Source organism: Aythya marila, assembly GCF_965140915.1.
Source record: "Aythya marila genome assembly, chromosome: 2".
NCBI classification, from domain to species: Eukaryota; Metazoa; Chordata; class Aves; order Anseriformes; family Anatidae; genus Aythya; species Aythya marila.
In genome coordinates, this window is record NC_139043.1 from 96,506,633 (window position 1) to 96,528,832 (window position 22,200).

At 44.3% G+C, this 22,200-nt stretch overlaps 1 protein-coding gene across 2 annotated transcripts; it reads left to right on the forward strand.

The window, feature by feature from the left end:
* Positions 1-11,612: 11,612 nt before the first annotated feature.
* DIPK1C (divergent protein kinase domain 1C) lies at positions 11,613-21,913 on the forward strand. 2 transcript variants are annotated; one of them, XM_082752124.1, is made up of 4 exons: positions 11,613-11,888; positions 16,155-16,832; positions 19,897-20,061; positions 20,829-21,913. In XM_082752124.1, exons 1-4 carry the CDS (start codon positions 11,700-11,702, stop codon positions 21,042-21,044), a joined length of 1,248 nt encoding a protein of 415 aa, XP_082608250.1. In that variant the 5' UTR covers positions 11,613-11,699; the 3' UTR covers positions 21,045-21,913. The 2 variants fall into 2 exon arrangements, with proteins under 2 accessions (XP_082608250.1, XP_082608251.1); XM_082752125.1 differs by lacking the exon at positions 11,613-11,888 and adding an exon at positions 15,647-15,763.
* The last annotated feature ends 287 nt before the right edge of the window (positions 21,914-22,200 follow it).

A 22,200-nucleotide genomic window follows, 5' to 3' on the forward strand; every position in this document is an offset into this window, starting at 1 on the left:
AATCCAAAGCACTAGGCAGGTTGCAACTGGTATTTAAGGAATTCCCCACTGATGGCTTTAATCCCTTCTAAACTTCAGTGTGTCCTAGTTATATCACACCCACTTACATGCCTCTGTATGGACATTTTGAGTCCATTAACATCACTTGACTTGAATACACTAATCTGAATAATGACTTGAAAGCTTCAAGATAACACTTTTTGCATGGTCTTCTATCCTTTCATGCTTTCAAACACATAAGAAGTCAGAGTGTGTTAAATCTGCAGATTGTAGGCGTGGGTGTGTGCTAGTCAAGGTGTCATGTCCAGGGGGTTCATGGAGATAGTGTCTCTGTTTTCCCAGGTGCTTCACAAGGTAGGTGGGTGTTTCATACAATCAACCTTCATCACAGGCCTCATGAAATCAGCTTAAGAGCCCAGAGCACATTTATGAAGTAAATAAGAAGTTAATCCTCTTCTTTTAGGACCATGATCCCTGGGAATACCTCATTGTCACTGTCTTAAAAAACGTACATCTCTTCCACTCCTCTGGAATGAAAGATGTCACCAGGCTGTTACTGAAAGTACATAACTAGCTTGACGGATCTGTAAAACTGATGTACATCGACACCTTATACCAACCCTTGCAGGGTTTTGTATCCTCTCTGCAGATGTGCACATTAACACACAGACTTTGTGGAATGAACTCGAGTCTTCTGAGACACGTAAGTTTTCCTTCATAAATCTTTTCTGCCTTCCCCCTCAATAAAAGAGAAATAAGACAAACTGGAACATATTGGATATGGACAAACAGGACTGGCTGTTGGCAGAGGGCCACCAAGATGGTTAGGTGTCAGAATGGAAGGGGCTGAGCACTTGGACAGGTTGTCTGGGAGTCTGGGGAGCTCCCAGCCTTGGAGTTACTTGTTGGGGAGCAGTGAGCGCAGGCTGCAGCAAGGGTGACCCAATGCAGGCCGTGCCCTCACTGTGGGGCACAGTCCCACCACATCTGAATGCTGTGGAGACAAGGGATGGAGCCTCAGACATGGCAAGCAATGAGCCAAGCCAGGCCCAGGGTCCAGTCAGCATGTCACATCAGGACCAAAAGGGAGTGGGACCAAAGAAAGGGCAGTAATCAAAGGTGCAACAAGGGTCCACAGCCCATCCCAGGGACAGGACTGGAAACAACAGTATACGTATGTGGCTGTCAAGTCCTCGAGGTTCTGCCAGCTCTGCCTGTGCTTGCCCACCATCATGGGGCTCCCCTCACCCTGCCCACAGCCCACAGAGCCTCACTAGAGTTTGTGGGGAGCCCCAGGTATTGCATTAAAGGGTAAAGAAGTTTGGCAGGACCAAATCCCCCTTGAGTTCCCGCTTGTCCTCAGATATCAGAGAGGCTGGGGGTGGCTGGTCTTAGATTCTGAGTGATGCCCAATTCAGCACTAAAGGCCAGTCACGTTCAATACATAGTGCCCTGATGCTGGGGTCACCAAGAGACAACCTATCTACCACATACATCTAAAGTCCATCCAGAAGGCAGTGCCAGAGTTTGGGGCAGGCTTCTGGACTGTGTGATTGCCAAAATCCCTTACAACCTAAATTAGTTAGGTGTCCAGGAACCTATAGTCTGACAGGGCTCAAGTCGAAGAGTCATAGAAGGCAGAACCTTGTTGCGTGATGGAGGCCTGTATAAATAAGCTGGGTTGTCTTTCTCTGCTGGCTATTTGTCAGTAGAAAGATAACCATAATTTCTGGGGTATTTAACTTCTCTCTCTGCCTATTGATGACAACATCTATTTTTTGTCCAGCTATGAAATCTTCCCTGGGATTGTACTGCTTGTGTTGGACCCAACAGAAGGAGATAAATGGGACAAATCCAATGATGGGATTACACACATCCCTGCCAGCTTTGCCTTTGTTGACTAAATGTGAACAGAGCTGTTTACATCTGGAAATTGCCTTGCTGTTGGCATTCCAGCAACGTAAGCCTCACCTATTACCTCTGGCTTTTCAAAAGCAAGTGGTAGGAAGAATGTGGCCTCAGAGGCCAAACTCATTTAGAGAAATAGCACTAAACCAAAACAAATTAAAATATCATTTACTGTCACTATTTTCCAGTCAGCAATCCAGCTCCAGAAGTAACCTTGCTGTGGTCTCCGAAGAGGCAGGGCTGTTTATGTGATGAATGTAATTGTAGAGTGCTGAATATTTAGGCATGTTCATACCCTTTCTAATCTATATATGCAAGAGTGTCTTACAGTAATTAATGAGTTGGATCCTCACAACCTTCCTCCAACAAAATAAACGCTCTTTTTGTGTGGCTTCACAGCCCAGTAACAAATACTAAAGGACCCTTCTACCTCTCTCTGCACCTTCCCTTCCTTTGCCCCACCATTTATTGCACACTTCTTTTTTATATTTCCAGTGTCCTCTCACTAGACTGAGCTTGTCTGGTGAAGGGTTGATGCTGCCAGGGCACATATCTCCTTGTGACTCCATGCAGTCCAACCCAAAACAAAGCTGTCCACACTAACCCCCTGTAAACTACACAGCGTGCAGTGGTTCTGTAGCTGGCAGATGAGCCTGCATGAGCACAGCATTATGCTGGTGTGCTGCCATGCTAGGTTGACTTTCTGGCTTGGTTGGCACAAGCCTGAGGAGCTCCACTCAGTGGCCTGCAGTGGTGTGTTGTAAGTTGCCTGGGATTCTCAAGGGTGTTCTCCTTCCTCACTGATCCTTGTAAAATTCTTCCTGTCCCCAGCTTCCTTTCTCGGTGGTAGGTGCATCAAACCTTTCTGCAACTCTTGTGGCCCCTGTATGAATGAGCTTGCAACTTTCCTGTTAAAAACCACAAGCATGTTGCTACTCCAGATCCTCTAGTATCCTCACAAAGTACCAAAATTTGATTACTCTAAGCCTTTGGTAGTTGCTATCTGCTAAACTAAGCTTATTAAGGACAACACAAATCTTGAGTCTCTCATCTTAGGCACTGTTTTTACCAGCAAACCATGAAAGCACAAAGCAGAACACAAGAGTCTTGCTGTCCACTTATGGATAACTCCTCACTCCTCCTTTTCCTGCCTTTATGCAAGGTGGCTTTTTTCCTCCCTACAAGTTCTATTTTGCTGAGTCTATATGCAATATCGCAATCTGTATTTTCTGCATACTCTTGTCAGGTTGCAGCAGTGATGTGTTGGAAATGTCAGTAGCTGTTAGGAACCCAAAATAAACCTATAGACTGGCTAACCTGCCTACAGGCAGGAGAGACTGTCTCAAATTAGGAGAGTGGCAGAGATCCAGACAGAAAGAAACTCTCCTAAATTTAATGAACAGATTAGCCAAAAATGAGTGTGCTTTTGGCAACGTGCTCCACATTGCACTGCCCTAACGTAGGCAGTCTTTCTATTTAGGGGATCTTAGGCTCAGAGAGGGCAGGTACTGTTCCTGCTCCTGATTTTGAAGCACAGATGAAAGAATGGCAGGAGAGGCTGTTAGTAGATTGCTCTTCCCCAACACCTTGGAGGACTCACAAACTGCAGAGCCAACATATCTTGGAAAGTCATTGAGTGGGCATGCCAAATGATTCCTTGTTTTGCTGAAGTGTTAGGCCAGCTGTGCCAGTTCTCTAAAAGGAGTAAAATACGCACAAATGTCCCTTTGTTCAATGTCTGTTTCTCTGCCTAAGAATCACTAAAGCACTCACTGCTTCTGCCTGCTTGTCTTGATCCTTGGCATTAATATAAGAAGCCAATGGCTCAGATGGGAATGGTGGGATGCGTGTCATGTAACAAACAAGTGTAATACACAGGCAAGCAAAGGGTCAACAGCCTGGCTTGATGTGATCTGAATGCAAATGAGAACCACAGCCCTTGGAGATTGCCTCAGTCCAGAACTTTTCTTTGGAATGACCATAGAGCCCAAATGCCAAAACCTTTACCCTTTTGTAACTTAATCTCAACTAGCCTTTATTTTATCCTAACTTTTCATCCCAACAGCATGCCCAGTTTATCCATGCTGAAAGTGCATAGGATATGCTGTGTGCAAGTGTAGATGTCACTTTCAATTTCTGGTTGAATATATTTTGGAGTGTTGGGAGACTTTAATTCTGCCTTTTATAACTTGTTGATTTGCCAAAGTGAAATAGAAATATTAAAGAACTTGGCCAGTGATGCATGTTCTCCTAAAGGAAATGAAGCTTAAGTGCTTCCCCAGATGGAATTTTCCTCTAGTCTTGCAGCTCTGCAGGAGCATTCTCCAGTGTCTGCTGTGGTTTCGTTGTGGTTCCTTTCTCTGCACTTGCCCCTCACTACAAGGATATCGAGATGCTGGAGCATGTCCAAAGAAAGGCAACAAAGCTGATGAGGGGTCTGAAGAACAAGTCTTAAGAGGAGCGGCTGAGGGAGCTGGGGTTGTTTAGCTTGGAGAAAGGGAAGCTCAGGGGAGAGCTTATCACACTCTACAGTTACTTTAAAGGAGGCTGTAGTAAGGTAAGGGTCGTTCTATTCTCCAAAGCACCAACTGACAAGACATGAGGAAACAGCCTTAAGTTGTGCCATGGGAGGTTTAGGGTGGAAGTTAGGAAAAAAATTCTTCACTGGAAGTGTTGTGAAGTATTGGAACAGGCTGCCCAGGGAAGCAGGTTGTCCTTGAGTTCTTCAAAAAGAAAAAAAGTGTAGATGTAGAGCTTAGTGACATAGTTTAATGCTGGACTTGGCTGTGCTAGGCTAAACGTTGGGCTAGATGATCTTAGAAGTCTTTTCCAATCCAAATGATTCTATGATTCCTTTCCCCATCCTTTGGTGGATCTCCCTGCTTCCTGAACTGACGATCACACTCAGAATAATGCAATCCCAGTTTTAAGAGTCTTGCAATGAGGGTTTTTTGGTAAGAATACATATGTGTTTCTCTGCACAGAAAGGGCTAAAAGCACAATTTCAGTATGTACAGGAATCAGGAGGACATGAAAGCAAGGAATATCAAATATTTTCTAGTAAAGTGTAAACCTTAGTGTAAATTGAAAATAAGTCCACTGATACTTGATCAGAATTAGGCCTCTCTTTGCAGAAGAAGCCTCTTGCTAAGGACTGTGGAAGAAGGTATTCCTGCTACAACACATAAAGTCCTCTGAGGAAAGATATGATTGACAGATGCTGTTGATGGTAGATAACTAAAGCCTAAGAAGGATAGAAAGGGTCAATTATTGAAGAAAAAGGAGAAATGTAAAAATAAAATAAAAGGGGGGGAGAAAAATGGGATCATACAGAAGAAAAATGATGGAAAATGGAAGATGGAAAAGGATAACAACATGGCACTTTAAAAAAAAAAAAAAAAAAAAGGAATACCAGTTGCCAGTTAAATTATTAGAAGTTCTGGATCAAAAGCTTCATTACACAAAGGCATTTTTCAAGCTTATACAAAGTTTTGCTTTTAAGAAAAAGGACATATTGATTATCAATTAAAGAAGTGCTGATAAAAACAACCTGTGTGCCTCTCTTGAAGTTGAAAGATACTCGTAATGCCAAAGCCAACTGAAAACTATGGGATAACTCCTGCTAACCGCAGTGGCCATTTGCTCCAGCCCATGACAAATAGTATTTGTTCAAAAGATTCATTATTGCCCTAAAGTATTTCTCAGTTTTAGTTTCTCACCAAGAGACAGCTCACAAAAAGCAATGCGGCCTGGTAGGAAGAGATGACTCAGTACCAGATTTTAAAATAGCATAGGAAGATAACATTGCATCTCCTGAAAGACTCATCTACAGAGTGAACCATACACACCAGCTCAGTTTTGTTGAGAAGCAAATTCTCCTCTCTGTCTGTTCTTAGGAAATGAATTGCAAGTTGTGTATGAAGATTGTTTCTGTGGAAGAAGCTCTGGCAATCCATTTCTGAGCCTTCTCAGCCATAAGAACTTTTCAGTGCCTTGGCAGTCCTTGTTTATTATTTTGGCTACTGATGGCTGTGCAGACATTAGCCCCTCATAAATAGGCCTGGCCACCAGAACTACTACTCAGATTCTTGGAATATGTCTCTATGTAACAGGAGGGACCTCACATGGCAGTGGTATTGCTGCAGCTCAGACAGCTAGACAGGATTGCTCACCCTTACTTCTTCCCCAGGAGCAACATGGGGGAGTTCCTTGCACTAATGGACGTTTAACCTTGGTATAATTGTGAGCTATTTGTTGTAAGCAGTGCAGCACCCAACTTGTCTACTCTTCCCTAAACAAATGTCATCCAACATTGGATGCATGTAAACTTACAATATATTACCTAAAGAAAAGCTAATTACTTGCAAGGACGGAGAGAAAATTGAATTTCACTAATGGATCGTTTTGCAGCTTGCACCATGCCCAGCCATTCATCATTCACAAAGAAACTGCAAAGAACAGTTTCAAGAAACCAACTGAGAGTAATTAAGTTTTACAGAACTGACACCACAAGTTATCCATGATACTACTGAATCCTATTTTTTTTTCTTTTTCTTTTTTATTTCTTTTTTCTCTCTCTTTTTTTTTTTTTCTTCTTCTGTTTATTATTTGGATTTGTAAAAGAGAAATCAAGAAATGGACATACCCACTTGCAAATGAACTATGATCTATCCCACTCTATGTGCGATGGCTACAGCTCATTGAATTTTAAAACATAGAGTACTATAGTAGTACACAGCCCTTGAGCCAAAAGAACAAAGCAAAACAATCAGAAAAATGCTATAAATTTAGATTTCCTTCTGTGAATGGAGAAAAGTGACACGGGTTGACTCTGGAAATTGTATTTATAGTTTACAAACCCTTACATGTGCAATATCAAAAGTGTCCACTTGGTGGTCGCTTGTGCCTTCAATAAAGATGTTTTTTTCCATGTCCAAGAGTCAGTCGTGTGCTTTCCATGGCTCTAAGAAGCAGGGAGCTACTCTTCAGCCACTCTTGACATACCTGGGCTGCATTTTCAATGCCACAGCAAAACAAGATGCAAGTGGGGGGACCTTGGTGACCCTAGATCAGTATTGTCAGTGAAACAACTTTAAAATCAGCCTAGTGCAAATTCCTAAAACAAACTTGTTTCAGAGTCTCTGCAGACATAAACTGGACTGCTTCTATATTACAGACCAGACTGTCTATATGACAACACAGCAACTTTCTTGACAATATCCATGCCTTAGAAACATCTTCTGGAATACATAAAATACACAGGAATGTATAATGTAGTCATTGGACTAGAAAAGGTGACACTTAACTTTCTTACTCTTTTGAGCTACTATATATCTAAACGATTGCAGCCCTGAGAGTCTACTGTGTAAAATAAGCTGCCTGTATGAGTGACTTCAGATCAGTAGCGTAAATAACAGCACAATGCAAAAGGCCACAGGGAATTAGTTTATTAGAAAACTTCTTTTATCTTTCTGTATAACCTTACCGCAACTTCAAAGTATTTCTAGGATTGCTTCAGAATCTCATAACAGAAGGCCAGAAAGAGCCTTCAGTAGATGAGATTCAGTTCTGGTATAATGAGATCACTGGGCCTGAACTTGGTGCAAAGCTTAGAAACATATAGAAAGATGCGATGAGAATTGCAGCATTTTCCTTTCTTTGTTCTCCCTTTTGCACACCCTGGACAGAAGTACAACATGATACATACTGGCAGATTCCATTGGACAGTATCCTTTTATGATAGAAAAATTGTTCTCAAGTCACTGACTTGACTTTTCAAGTCAATGCCTTGACTCCAGTTTCTGGCAAAGACGATTCCATTTACAATTCCACTTATGAAATGATGGAGCTGCATCTTACTGTTAATTAAGCTATTTTTCCCCATCCTGACTGGTAGAATGAATGGACAGGGAATGTAGTAGAGAAGCAGAAGGCAATACCTTGTTGGGAATAATTTTTGATATATGAACAAAAAATAAAGAATATTTTTGCATCTTTGTTGTTTCATCTAGTCTGAAGAATTACAAGTAAACAGCAATCTGCCACAGTCACTGCCAAAGTATCTCCCTGGCTTCTTCAGATGATACTGTTCCCAAATGAGAGGGGAAAGTTGGCATGAGGTTAATAAAGAGATTAACTGAAAGTGGATGTATGATAAAAGCAAGACAATTAAAATTTGCAGTGTGGGATCTAGTAAGTGGTAAGAAGGAAGAAGAAAATAAATGCATTTGGCTTTCATGGGCAGCTATGCCTAAGAAATATCTGCAGAGACTAAAAAGAAAAGGGGATAAAACATATTAGAAATTCCTTTTAATGCATATACCTGGGAAACCTTTCTCTGTCTGAACACCTTCTCTTGTTTAAATTGGTGAATCAGTCTAGGCATTTCCCTTGCCCACAAAGCTGTACTCTGTATTTTAGATTATGCCACTTTTTTGCTTCTGGTTTGCAATGTGACCCGATAAACTCACTGCACACTGATGCGGTAAAACTTCTGTGAGTAGTTTGCACCATATTCTTTTTGATTAATGGCATAAATGAGAAAATACATTTTGATTCCTCTGGTGAACTCAGGACTCTGCCAGGGAATTTCACTGCCTAAAGGACATGTTCAAATGTACGTCAAACCCTGTGATGTTTTTTCAGCTACTCAGCTTTGCCACAGGAAATCAGAAAGAAATATTTATATGTTAAAATTTAATTTAAGGTATATTTGAACAGCACTTGAAAGTTTCTCGAGCTTCCATTTGTGCCCTACAAAAGACTGGCAGAAGTGTACCCTATTTCCATCGACAACTTGTGCTAATGACAGAAGGTGATGAAATCGATCAAACAGAACAATAATTCCTAATGAAACAGTTTTACATTTAATTAATTTGAGTGCCAAGGCAGTTCTTAATGATCGATTCATTTTTTCCTTTTAAACCCTCATCATGAATTAGGTAGCTAGGAAAATAAGGACTCACAGCCTGGTATAACTTGAGCCCATGCAACACGGTTTCTGCCTGAAGTCGATGAGAAAACTGTGGGCTCAGCAAGATCCCACACTGAGGGCTCCTCCTGGTCCTGGCTTGACCAAGACGCCACAGATGAAACCAAGCCAGAATTATTTTTGCTGCCCTCTATAAGGCTAATTCAACTTCAACCAATTAATTTCCATTAAGATTATTTCTCAGTTAAAATGAGAAGAGGGATATTGCTTCTTTCAGGGATCCAGAAACACAATGTCAAATTGCCACATTTTAATATATAAAGGAAACAAAGTTCCTCTAATGCAGAAGTGTTTTGTTTTTTTTCCTAGTGAAAATTGCTACATGACAGAGAGACATTTGGATTTATATTTTACTGTGGATGGGCTGGAACTGACTCTGTTAGTCAGAAGAAACCCCAAACTAGCTTTTAATTTTGCAGCTGGCAACCAATTGCTATGAAAGGCTCCTGATTCTTCAACACCCAGACTTTTAACTTTTAATGAATCCAAGTTTTCTGGACTGGTTCTTGTTCTTATCTAAAGACATGTATATATGGGTGTGTATATGTATACACACAGGTATGAGTAGGTATGTGCGTGTGTACACACGCAGATATTTACTACTGTTGTTCAACTTTTCACACCTACGAAAGCCAGTGGGATATTCGAAACTTCAGAGACTGAAAAATGAGGTACAAACCCTTTCCATTGTCTGAAGGCTATATCGAAACCTCTTGGGAAGATGGAGTGTTGTTCTCTGCAAATGCCTCCTGTGGGATTTACCATGAAATTAAAGCAGTAAACAGTCTAGTGTGAGTGCTGCGTAACTTGCATTTCCTTCATCAGGTTTCTTTCACCTAACACTTTTTAGCTATTTTTCTTCTTTATTGCATTTCTTCTTAGAAATGCTATAATTTCATTGGTATTGGTGATACCACACTGCACCCTTGACGTGCAGATGTGATACAGCTGAGCCAGCGGTTGTGCCCCACTCCATCCCTCAGCGCCTGCCCCACAGCACTGCTCCCTGCCACAGCCTCGTCGGTGTGCCTGGACACATCCTGAGGCACCCCAACTGCTTAACCTGCCTGAAAATATTGCAGCAAAGATCAGGTTTACAGTTTTCTGCTCTGTTAATGAGTTCAGTAAATACACTGGGCAGCGAAATACATATCTTGCTAGGGGAAGGGAGTGGACTGTGCAGCCACAGAGGGAAAACAGGGAGGGAATGGTAGAGAAGAGGAGGGAATGTGCTTGGATCTGCCAGCAGCAATTAGAGCAGCTCAGCTATGCCACCTAACCAGAGCTGATGTCTCCATATTTTGTTCCCAGCCCAAAGTCAGAAGCAATTAAGATTTTATTTCAGAGCAGCACAAACGATACACATACAGAACTTTACAGATGTGAAAGGGTAATGAATAATGAAAAGATACTACATAATGTCCCTTGGGGAATATGGACACAGAGAGAAATCTAGAGGCATGTTTTACGAACCCAAATGTAAAAAATACATAGTTTTGGTAGTGCCTAAGCCATTAAACAGACAGCCCAGAACCAAGGTGGAGGGAGATATTCTGGTGCTGTGTGAAACACGCTGTACCCCCGGTGCCGCTAAAGGCACCTTCCTCTAGGTAAAAGGACTGGGGAAGAAACAAGAAAATACAAGAAGGGCAGGCACTGCAGGTGAAGAAGTGAAATGGCAAGAGAGAAAGCAAACCACAAACAACAGAAGATGTGGCCAGTGGCAGTGATTCTGCCTCTGCAATACTTTGGAGATGCAAGTGTTGTTCTCCCTGTATTCTCCCCACTGCCAGACCTACAAAGCTGGAGTAATTCAGCCATGTGTTTATCTTTCCGTCTATATGGTCTATCTGCTCTGTTGTACAGGGAAGAACTGAAGTGAGCATGCAGAAGGTGTGGACAGCAGCAAACCTGCTGCCCCTTTGCTGTTCTGAGAGGTAAAATTCAACACCATCAATTGGCTTGCATTTCATTTTAATTACTTGTACAGGGAGGTGTTTTTCATGAAGCTGGACATGAGGGTACAGAACATGTATTCCTGAGTCCAGCTCTCCAACAGTGAACCTTAATCTATTAACCCTTATCACCTTAATCTGTTAAGAAAATGTGCCCCAGAGCATCTTACAGGAAGCGCACATTAAAACAAGCCCACTGAATTCTTTTCTGGCCCTATATCTACGGGCCAGGATCTGCTATTCTCACTCATTTGTGTAATTTACCCTCCGAGCGGTTTCACTAATTGCGATTCATCTTCCTGGAACGGGACTGCAAGTAGCCTGAGGTAACTATCTGCACAAGGAAAAAAAAAAAAAAAAAAAAAAAAAAACCACGAATCTGGTCCTTTTTTCACCGTATCTGACAGCAAATCTGGGTTGCACAGAGCTGTGCATTGAGTGCTGGGCGTTACGTTGAGCAGAGTGGTGGGACGGTGTGATGGTGTGATGGGCTCTCAAGGAGGGAGCGAAGGGCGAAGGGAGGAAGAAGTGAGCCCAGTGATGTAAAGAGAGGCAGGGAGTGCCCGCACCTGGGCTGAGGAAAGGACGCCAGGACTTCGTGCGCTGCGCAGGAGCAACCCCACAGCCACAAACGGGAGATAAGCCGGGAAGTTCCTGCAGAACAAACAACTTTTTCCTTTTTTTTTTTTTTTTTTTTTTTTTTCCCCTCATTTAACGGGAGCTTGGCACGGGAGAGAGCAGCCAAAAGAGGGCGGACCTCCGCTCCGCTCCCCTCAGACCCACCGAGGCCGGCGCCCCGAGGCGGGGATGCGGCGCGGGGCCGGGGCGGGCGGCCGGACACCGCGATGAGGGGCGCCGGGGGCTGCTGGAAGCGGCTGCGGCTCCGGGGCCGGCGGCGGAGCTCGGCCGCCTTCCTCCTGGCTTGGGCCGCCTGCTGGCTGGGGCTCAGCGCCTCGCTCCTCGCCCTCCTCCGCCGGGGAGCCTTCCCCGGGCGCTGCACGGACGAGAGCGGCCGCAGCATCCTGGCCAGGCTGGTAGGTGGCGGGGCAGGGCGAGGGGAAGGGAGGGAGAGAGGGAAGGAGGACAGGAGGATGCTCCCCCTTCCCGGATCCCCGTCCCGGGGTAAAATGAGCAAAAAAGCAGGTTTTAGGGTTTGCGCCGGGAGCGCTCGGGGAAAGAGGAGCAGCGTGGGTTAAGGCGCGCAGCGGGGTTTTGCTTCTTCTTTCGGGCTTTTCGTGGTGCTGTTGGTGAGAGGGGAAGGGAGGAATGCTGCTGGCAGCCAGACAATGGGCAGCAAGCAAGAGCTGCCCCCCAAATTTCCCTCGGCTCTGTGTGACAGAGGAGGAGCGATCGCAGGGATGGGGAGTGATGCTGGGCACCGGCCTGCAGCCGGGGGGAAGGATCCTGCCCGTCCCTCTGCGAGGGCACAGGACAGTGGGGAGCTCCCCAGCTCCATCCACTGCCATCAGAAACCGGAGCAAATGGGTGGATGGAGACCTGGTGCTGGGTGGATGGAGACCTGGCACTTTCCCCCAGGTTTGGAGAGGATTAGGCACATCTGCAGAAGCTCAGGCAGAGCCAGATTTCAGGCAGCAGTTTGGGAAGTTGTCTTCATCCATGTGTGGCAAGCATGGTCTGGAGGTTGTCTTCAGAAGGTCCTTCCAGAGGAATGGTAGCTGAGAGCACCGCATCCGTCTGCCTGCTTCGGTGAGTCTGGACAGTAGCACCAAGGGTTGTAACCAGCAGGCTTCCCGAATAGCGTTAGAAAGGCACTGTCCTAGTGGAACAAGGAAAAAACAAGCTCGTATTCATCAGCCCAGAAGTAGGTCTTTGTACACCTTTGCAACACTGCGTGAGTTTTGCAGCTCTTCAAAGTGCAGGTGGTCGCAAAACAACCGGGTGGCTTCAGCCTCACATCTTTTACAAAGCAAAGTCAACTTCCAAGGAAAACTATTTTGCCGGTCATCTGTAATGCATGCAGCAGGACAGAAGAAGAGGAATCATTTTAAACAAGTGGGTGATGATTGCATGGCTATATTCTCCTTCAGGTGGTATTTCTGAGGGTTTCTTTCCCTCTCGTAAGTAACACATAGCTCTGTGTAGCTGTGTACTGCTCTGGGAAGGGCAGAGCAGCACCATGTGTCTGACAGAGGCAGCTTTCAGCTCTCTGAAGGACCGCTTGCTGTTTCTTAACATCACTCTCACCTTCGTTTACACTGAACAAACTAAATTGCATAGTGATCAGTTTTGATTTTCTCTGGAGAGTTTCATTAATTTTGCTGCCTCCCCAAAGCTTGATTAGCATAGCATTTACATAGAAGAAGTACTTGATTACAAGACAGGACTCATTCTCAGGCCTGATTTACACACAAAGTGGCAGTGGTGCAGCAAATTATTTAAATTGATATAAATTCTAGGCAGAGTTTACATTAATTTAATTTTTTACATGAATTTAAACCCATCTTTTTAAACTTATCTTGGTAAGTGAACTAAGGATATGAAAAATTATGTGGCCAATTTAAACAGAAACAGATGAGTGAGTCCAAGCCTCACTTATGTTGTGTTCCTGTGTCTGTCTCATCAACAGATCTCAAAGTGCAGCCATTAAGATAGAGGTGTCAGTGTGACAGACCATTTCTAGAAGATTTCCTTGAACTTCAATTCTCCTGTTTATCAGCAGTCATCACGGTGCTATAAAATCTTGTATGGTGAAGGCTGCAGTTAGTGCAAAGTGTCCTGGGTGAGCAAATTACAAAGAGAGCATCTTTTTGTTGCAGTGTAATCTGACTCACCTGGCTAAAAGTTTTCAGCCCACAAAAATGGGCTTTAATAAAGTAAATTACGAGCTAATAGACTGGGGAACAAAACAGTACAACCTATGCCAGTAGAATGGAAGACTGTCCTGTGAAACTGCATGACTTTGGAAAGGATGTGGGGGTTAAATAATTGCTTCAGCATGAGCTACCAGTGCAGACCGTGCCTAAAAGGCTGACATGAGCTCTGACCGTATCCCAAATGGAGAATGAGGGAAAGGCTGCTGCCTGTCTTTGCAGCACTGGACCGTGGCACTCAGTTCAGAAGTTTGTGCTTCTAAGATCTGTGGGAGAAATCAGAGAGAGAAATGGGGAGAGAGTAAGAATACAAAAATGATGTAGGGGCTGAAAAAAGTAACTGTCATAGTGAGAGGCTGATGAGCTAAGCTTACTCAGTGTTTCGTGCATATGGAAAAACATAAACCACTTGAATAAGGTGGGCTGAAGTACAGAGGATGTAAAGTTGGAGTCAGTCTTTGCTGGCCTTTGAGACTGTAATGAACAGGAAAATGAGGACATTTTTAAAATCATAGAGTGAATTGTAACTCACTGTATTCTGTGAGTAAAGAAACTCTTGAAAGTTGTTCAAACTGCTCTGCTGCTTTTTGATTAGTTCAGGAAATCTTTCTGAGATTCTTGCTTGCATTGGTGACCAATGGAGAATGTTATTTCTTTAGGGACAATCTGTATTTCATCACCGTGAGAGTAGGAACTCCTTGGGCAATTTATGTTTGCAAAACACTGCCCAGGTTCAGTGCAAGAAGGATCACATTCAGAGACTGTTTGTCAGATACTGGTTGAAATGGAACAGGAGACAAGTCCCAAACGGCAGCCAGTTCAAAAAATGACTCAGCTCCTATGCCTGGGACATGTGAGACTGTTTTTTCCATGACTTTTTCTCATTAATGCCATTAATAATGACATGATAGCAACACAAGAAAACAGGCTGCACATTCACATGCTTGACTGCAGGTCTTCTGGGCACGGGTTCTTCTAGATGTACAAGCCTATGGGCCCTCCAGGAGTGAATGTGGTTGATAAAGGACCACGGTAAAACTGTCCACAGGGGCAAGGGTTCACCCATGTGGACCCAATTACAGGACTGCGCCCTAATTCTCTTAATGTAGCGGAACAAGAATTAGGTTGTGGTTTTCTCAGTAGGAGAGCAAGGATTTTAACTGTAATTATATTTAAGCTCCAAAACAAAATGAAAAAAAAAAAATCCTTCTGCTTGTTATCTTTTCTAAAATTTCCTAGTGTTCCAGGCAGCAAGAGTTGCTAAACTACTTCCACAGAGAAAATTACTTCCCTACTTAAAAAGGTAGAATACATTAGGAGTGAATTTTCAAAAGCATGACCATTGACCTGTGTGCTCTGAAGTCTATGGGCAGCCCAGTGAATGTGCTTGACCGTGCTGATGCGGATGTGGATGCAGATGTGTGCATCACACACGTGCACCCCTGGACTTGGGGTCAGGACATTCATGCCAGTTTGCCTTCGTGGCTCCCCTGGCTGGCATTGAATATTTTCTTTTGGCTGTGAGAACATTGGAGTATAGGTTTTATGTCTGTCTGACCAGCCCTTGGTGAGCTGTTTCAGCCAATTTAGCTAAAAACTTAGCTAAGTTAACCCTTTCCTGCTCCATTCCTGGATTTTAGACATAATCCCGTGCCCATTCCCTGGTGTGTTTTTAACCCTGGGCTCAGAATATTGCCTGGCATCAGAATTCATCCTTCTGGTGCACACCTCAGAGGCTCTTCTAAGGAAATGCATCCCTTGAATTTTATGCTTGTGTTTCCTGTTTCTGTAGCAGCAAGTCACAAATAAGGCGGGGGTCAGGCAGACGTTGCAGGTATTCCGTGTGCAGTGGGAGCTGCCAGCTCGCTTAAATGCAAGCTCAAATGCCAGAAAGCAAGGAAGGAGAGCACTGTCAAGCCTCCTCCCAGCTGTTTGGCTTCCTACACCACCACGGTCTGCTCCCCTTCCACCAGAGAGCGGTGATCACCCCTCTGCTGATTCCCCCAAAGCAGTCCCTGCAGCTGCACTTCTGAATGCCCTCAGGAATATAGCAACTGCCTACACTCTTGGACGTGATGGTATGGAAACAATTACAGGGTGAGGGAAGGACTGGTGGGGGAATCCTTGCAGTTCTCTTATGAATTTACAGCGGCCACTTAACTAGCAAGCAGAAAAGTAATTTTGTTATAAAGCACGTACAAATTTAAAAATTCTGAGAGTTCTTGGCCCAGGAGGTACTGCGTACAACCTCTTTGCTTCCAGGCAGTGCAGAGGGAGGTTCTTACAGCTTCCTTCAGAGCATCTCCAACACAAAATTGTCCTGCACATGCAGGACTGCTGAAGGACCCAGCTATCCAGCTGTAGTTTAAGTGGAGATGTCTAGGTTACACTGTGCTGATTCTCTGACTTTCTTCTAAGTGGCCCAGGGGCATCTGGTCCTGCTATGGTCATTTTTCTCTTTCGCTCCAGTGTCTTGACTACAGCAGTGGAGTCCTGACCGGCGACCTCTGTGAGGACCTGTGTGTGGCACAGAAGCTGGTGTACAAACACTGCCTGTACTACGACAGGGGAAAGAAGGTCATCCAGGCTGACTGGAGAGGCCAGCCCATCATCCTGAAATCCAAACAGGAAATCTTCTCCAGCTACCAGCACCTCAGCATGCTAGAGGAGGTGGAAACGCAGGATATCACCGAAACAGAGCTCCTGCTGATGGCAGCCCTGGAGGTCAAAAATGTTCTGGGTCTGGAACTGTCCAACAACACCATGGGGCCCCTGTGGACAAGGAGGAAGGGACCCCATTGGAAAGCACAGGTGGCCAGCATGTGGTCCTTGCTCCAGCAGGAGGAATATATCTTCTTCAGTTTGCTGCAGGACTTCAGCAAACATGTGCTACGAATTATTGGCTCTTGTGGACACTTCTATGCCGTGGAGTATCTCACAGCTGGACACGCCTGGCACAAAACTCTTTTTCCCTTGGAAGACATGGCTGGTCCCTCCCTTACTGGCCACAGAAGCAGAGTGAGAGCCATCATTGACATCGCACTCAGCTTTCTGGACATGGTGCAGCATTTCGATAATGATTTCTCTCACCGACTTCACCTGTGTGACATCAAACCAGAAAACTTTGCTATCAGGCACGATCTCACGGTAAGCTGGGGCCTTGGGGCTGTGTTGCAGCATTTTGAGGTTGAGTTCTAGATTGAAAGGGGCTGTGCAAAAAATGACAGGTCTCTCCTCATACAATTTTTGGCCAAGCTTTTGCAAAACAAACACATTTTAAAACCGACAGGGGAGCCTTATTACTACGTTTTGTCATCGTAATATGTGCAGCCACATCTCAGAGCACTAGATCCTGCTGCTTGTTTTGGGGGCTGTTAATTCAGTTCTGACTTGTTTCACCTGCTCAAAGGTACTGACACTGACGGGGTCGTATCCTTTGTACGCGGTGAGGGATGCCTCCCAAAGGCAAGGGGATCTCAGAAGCTGTGAATGAAGCTGTAACCTGAGTCCTGGCAACTATTTCTGGCAGTGTTGCTGAAAGGAAAGCTGTTAAGAGCCTGAGCACTACGGCTGGATTCTCTGCTCTGACACAAAGGGAACTCCCTGCATACAAACATACACATCTTTTTGCTTTAGTGTTCAGATTATCTGATCTGGAAACGATTTGAGGATGGTGAAAAGAAACTCCCTGGTACTGCTGCTGTTTGACTTGTCATTGTACGGCTGTATCTCTGAAGCGGATAATTGTAAATGTTTTCTAAGAGATGACATAGCTCACCACCATATTGCTGAATATGTATTCAGTCTGCGGACAGAAATTCCACAGATTTCAGTGGGAATTGTGTCCATGGACTGGAGCCACCGTGTAGTAAACGTCTGAACCAGACTCGCCGTTTGCAGTGACGTCGGTGGGGTTTCTGCACTCGGAGTGCATACAAAGTGTTGTCAGGAGCTCGAATGCTATTATCAGCACTCACGGACACTCCAATCTTTAGAGCACTAGATAAACATTGCCTAAGCTTATAGCCATTAAGAGCAATTAGAGTGCTTCCCCTTCATCTTCCCTTCACTTACGTTGTTTATTCAGGTGCAATACAGCAGCTGAAGAGGGAATGGTTGGGGAGGTGTAGCAAGAAACTAAGAAAAGCATACCAGTATTTAGGCAAAGTGAGATCTGACAGAGGTTCTTCAAGGCAGGCTTGCCCATCCTTTTCAACTCTGCAGGCTGTAACTGCACATGGCTGAGCACACACTAGAACATCTGCTTTGCTGGCTACGTAGAGGAAAATGATTGCACTTAGGAGAAGAGGAAGGATATTTGATGTGTCCTCCATTGCAAGTCCTTCTGGTGAGGCTTGGTTTTCCAGGATTGTCTCATGACTTCTGGGGTCCAAAGAGACAGAGGTTGTGTCACCTTCTGGTAGACCAAAGCATTCTAATTTTGTGTTTTCTAGGAAAATTAATTACAAAAAAAAAAAAAAAAAAAAAAAAAAAAAAAAAAAAAAGGAGCTGCTGCTTTGCTTACACATGGGTCTTCCATTTGTACATTATGTGATGGTATCTCCAGCTATCACCCCACTGGGCTGAGAGGCAGGAGATGCCTACAGCCAGAAAGCCGAGGGAGGAATTAGTGATAGCTCCTGTTGAGTGACTATGGGAGGAGGGCAAGAAGTGGGAACCCTAGGCTGCTTTGTCATTTGTCTCCAGAATTGGTTCCTTCCTGAATTTCCTTAGGACTCAACACCTCCATCATAATTTCCAAACATTACAAAATCAAGATGTAGCTATTTACAGGTTGTGTCACCTAAATCTATCTGTACAGCATCTGGTTGGATGCCCAAGCATTTTTGTAACAGGTGAGCTGCAGTGAAAAAAATGACCCCCTTTGCAGCTGCATGTTTGAGAACTAGGGCTCTTTTTTCCTAGCAGAAAAACGGGTGAGATTGTCAAAGGTGCTCAGTGCTGGCAAAGACCCGCTGGGAGGCTGGTGCAGTGACCATAGGACTGGAGAAATGCTTCACTATTTTTACTGTCTGTTTGCCTTGCTACAGGAATTTCCAGTTGCTACAAGATGTTCATATAAAATCTGCAGAAAGTTTAAGGAAGTAAAGAAAAAAAAAAAAAAAGAACAAAAACTGCCTTTCCAAATGTGTGAAATTGCCTAGGCTATGTCATGATTATCAAGCTCTCCAAGAACTTTAAAAATACTTGAGTTTTTAAGCTATGCCTCATCTTTTTAAGATTCCCCTGGGGGCAGGGGAAAAGAAAAAAAAATAAAAATAAAAAGAATAAAATGAAGATTAGACCTTCCTCTTTTGCCTGTGGAAGGTTTGCTTGGACTTCTACCAGACCAGACATCTTTAGCTGCTGGGGTTGATCCAGCTGCTGCTCCAGCCACACAGTTCAGCTTCCCGTGTAATTTTGGAAGGTTGAATCTCAAAAATAAGACTGTCTTTTGGACACAAGTAACTCTGTTTTGCCCAGGTCCCTGTAAAAAGTATTTCAGCCTCTATGAGAGTCTCTGAGTCAAGGGTCTGAGTGTTAAGTGTTAAGCATGGCTCTGAAGGAGTGCTGGCAGATGCTTTCATAGCACTGAAGGGAGACTGTTCACTGGGCAGCTGCCACCCCATGACAAGAACTGTGGCAAACACTCCCAGCTTTCAGCAGCCTCAGGGACCCATTTCTACAGCTGCTCAGGTACTGCTGGATGCAATGGCAGGTCTGGAGGAGCCGTACCAGGGGCAGGTACTGCTGTGCATCGCAGCGCTCCTCTCCACAGCAGCAAAGTGTAGTCTGAAAGGTGAATTGTGAAACGAGACCATCTGGCCTGCGGGTAATTTTGCAGCATCACATAATTAAAAGGTTGAGTTGCCATCTGCATAAACTGTAACAACAAGTTAATCAATCTTCAAGGTGGATAGTCCTGGTTTAAGGCAAATCAATCCAGTTGACCTCAGGGACGCACATACTGTCCGCATATAATTTTCCCTTTCCTGCTGTGGTAAGCACTGACTGCTTTTGTTTAAGAATTGGTATTCATAAGACCACTGCTGCTCGGTTACACTGAAGAAAGCCTTTTCATTGAGATTCTGGTTCACCACAGGCACATGATCTCAGCACAGCATTTCCAAGAGAAAGGAGCAAAGGAATGCTTGCTCAACCCTGTCCAGTCTATGCTGTGCCGGTTTTGATGGCTTGTTTTTATCCACAGGTGGTGGCCATCGATGTGGATATGGCCTTTTTTGAGCCCAAAATGAGGGACATCCTTGAACAGAACTGCACAGGAGATGACGACTGTAATTTTTTCGATTGCTTTTCAAAATGCAATCTGAAAATCAGAAAATGTGGAGCACAGAGAGCCAATAACAACTTGCAAGTGAGTAGACACAGCTGCTTTATGCATCCATTTCTTTTACAGTCACATTGACTATAAAACGTATGGTATGTACGAGGACACCGTGCAGTGCAGATAGACACGTTTTTAAATGTGGCCACATGAGTGCCAGTCCCATTCAGAAATCCTGTGTTGGAGAAGCAAACAGACCTTTATATTCACTAGCGTTTATTTGCTGTGTTTCCATGTAGCTGGTACAGACATTGTTTGCCCAGTGCCTCACATGTGAGTAGAGGCAGAAGGAGCAGGGCATTGGAGCAGGGCATTATCATTACTGCCCCCACTAACAGTGAAGTCAAGGCTGTCTACCTGTAAGCAGTGGGAGGCTGTGGCTGCTGTTCTCCACTCTCCAGACATAGTACGGAGATAATACAGAGAAAGTGGTCCATGGGTTTCCTGGCCTCGGATTGAGGTGTCCTATAACTCACCCAAGTGATGCTGCTGGGATGTGCTCGCTCAGCACAGAGGCTGGGGGGCACAGCTCAGCTGCACTTTGCTTCCCAGCCTCCCCATCCTCACCACTTGTTATGCAGAAAAACAAGAGCAGCCTGAGCAGAAGCGGGTTTCCTCAGCTAGAGAACAGCCTCTGTACAAACTCCTTTTCTTTATCTTCCTCTGAATGGCTGAAGGCATTTTTTTAAATTCAGCTGCTACACGAGTAGAGACATTTTGCTTCAGTCCCGGGGAAGCGGCAGTGCGTTAGTTACAGCTCCCACAAGACAGCAATCTGCTCTTTTTGCTTTCCTCAGGTCATTTGTGACAAAATATTCCGCCGCTGGTTTTCTCCCAGCCTCGGAGGGCCGCTGGTTTCCTTCCCCCTGCAGCCACAGCTGCAGAAGGCTGTGCAGGAGTGTGCAGAGCCGGGGCGTGTGGATGCTGCCGCGCACCAGAGACCCCTGAAATCTCTCTCCAAATTGTACCACCTGCTGCGGGTCAGCCAGCGAGAACTGCTGAGGGCAGAGTAGACACAAAAGGCACAACTGCGAAGGCCACAGCACAGCCAGTGCTAAGGGACACTGCGTGCGAGGCAGCCTGTGTTTTCTGTCCCCATCCTTCACCCCTCCTGCCCGCTGCCTTACATTCACAGCACGAGGACTGGTTTTCTGCTATGCAAATGAAATTCATGGCTGCAGGTGCAGCACGTCCTGTTAATATCCTTTGAAGTGTGAAATTGTTTTACTTTACCTGATTCCACTCTTGCTTATTTTCCCGAGCTGGTGCTAGTGCATCTGTCTGAGTGCTGGGCATCCACTGACGTGTGGGTGGTGCTCTGGAAATGAAAATAGTACAGCACATCTAATATCAATAATTAACACAGTGGATGGATGGGTGTGGAGAAATACGTGCATGATGTTTATTTTTATTTCACTGTAGAATAAAGAATTTAAAAGCAAGGACAGAGTCTTCTGTATCAAAAAAAAAAAAAAAAAAAAAAAAAAGAGAGAGAGAGAGAGAGAAAGAAAAAGAAAAAAAAAAGTTCAAGTAGGGAAATGCATTGTTATATGAGTGAAGGGTTGCTTTTGCACAAAGCACTCCTTTCTGATGTCCCCAAACGCATTTTCTCTGGTGTGCTGCATTACTTGTGACATAGCTATTTTACTGGGGAGAAATTATATGAGAATGGGAGAAATTACGTACTAAGGGCTTTTCTAGAGCAAAATAATTACTCCCATGTTTAGTTCCCATGTGGATACTCATATTCTGCAGTGGAGAAGTATGAATAGTGCCACTGAATTTTACCACGTGAACAAGCCCTCAGGCACTTGAACATCAGAGCACTTGATAAGAGGCATTAGTTTGCCAGAGAGCAGAATTACCCAGGAATGCCAACAATCTGTCCTTTGCACTGAACAGAACAATACTGAGACCCTGTGATTTCTTATGCAGTATTTTTTTTTATGAACAAAAGGAAATTTTCAGAAGAATTTTTGATCTTGCAATCAGTTACAAAATAAAGGTTCCTAGATTTGTTTAAAATCGTTAACTTTTCATTTAAAACTTCATAGCAGTGTCTGGACAATCTAACACGCAGGTTCAGAAGACATTGTGTATATTTAGTCTCAATATTGGGTAATACACCCTTGAGCTCTTTTTGGCATGAAGACCTTAAAAACCCACAAA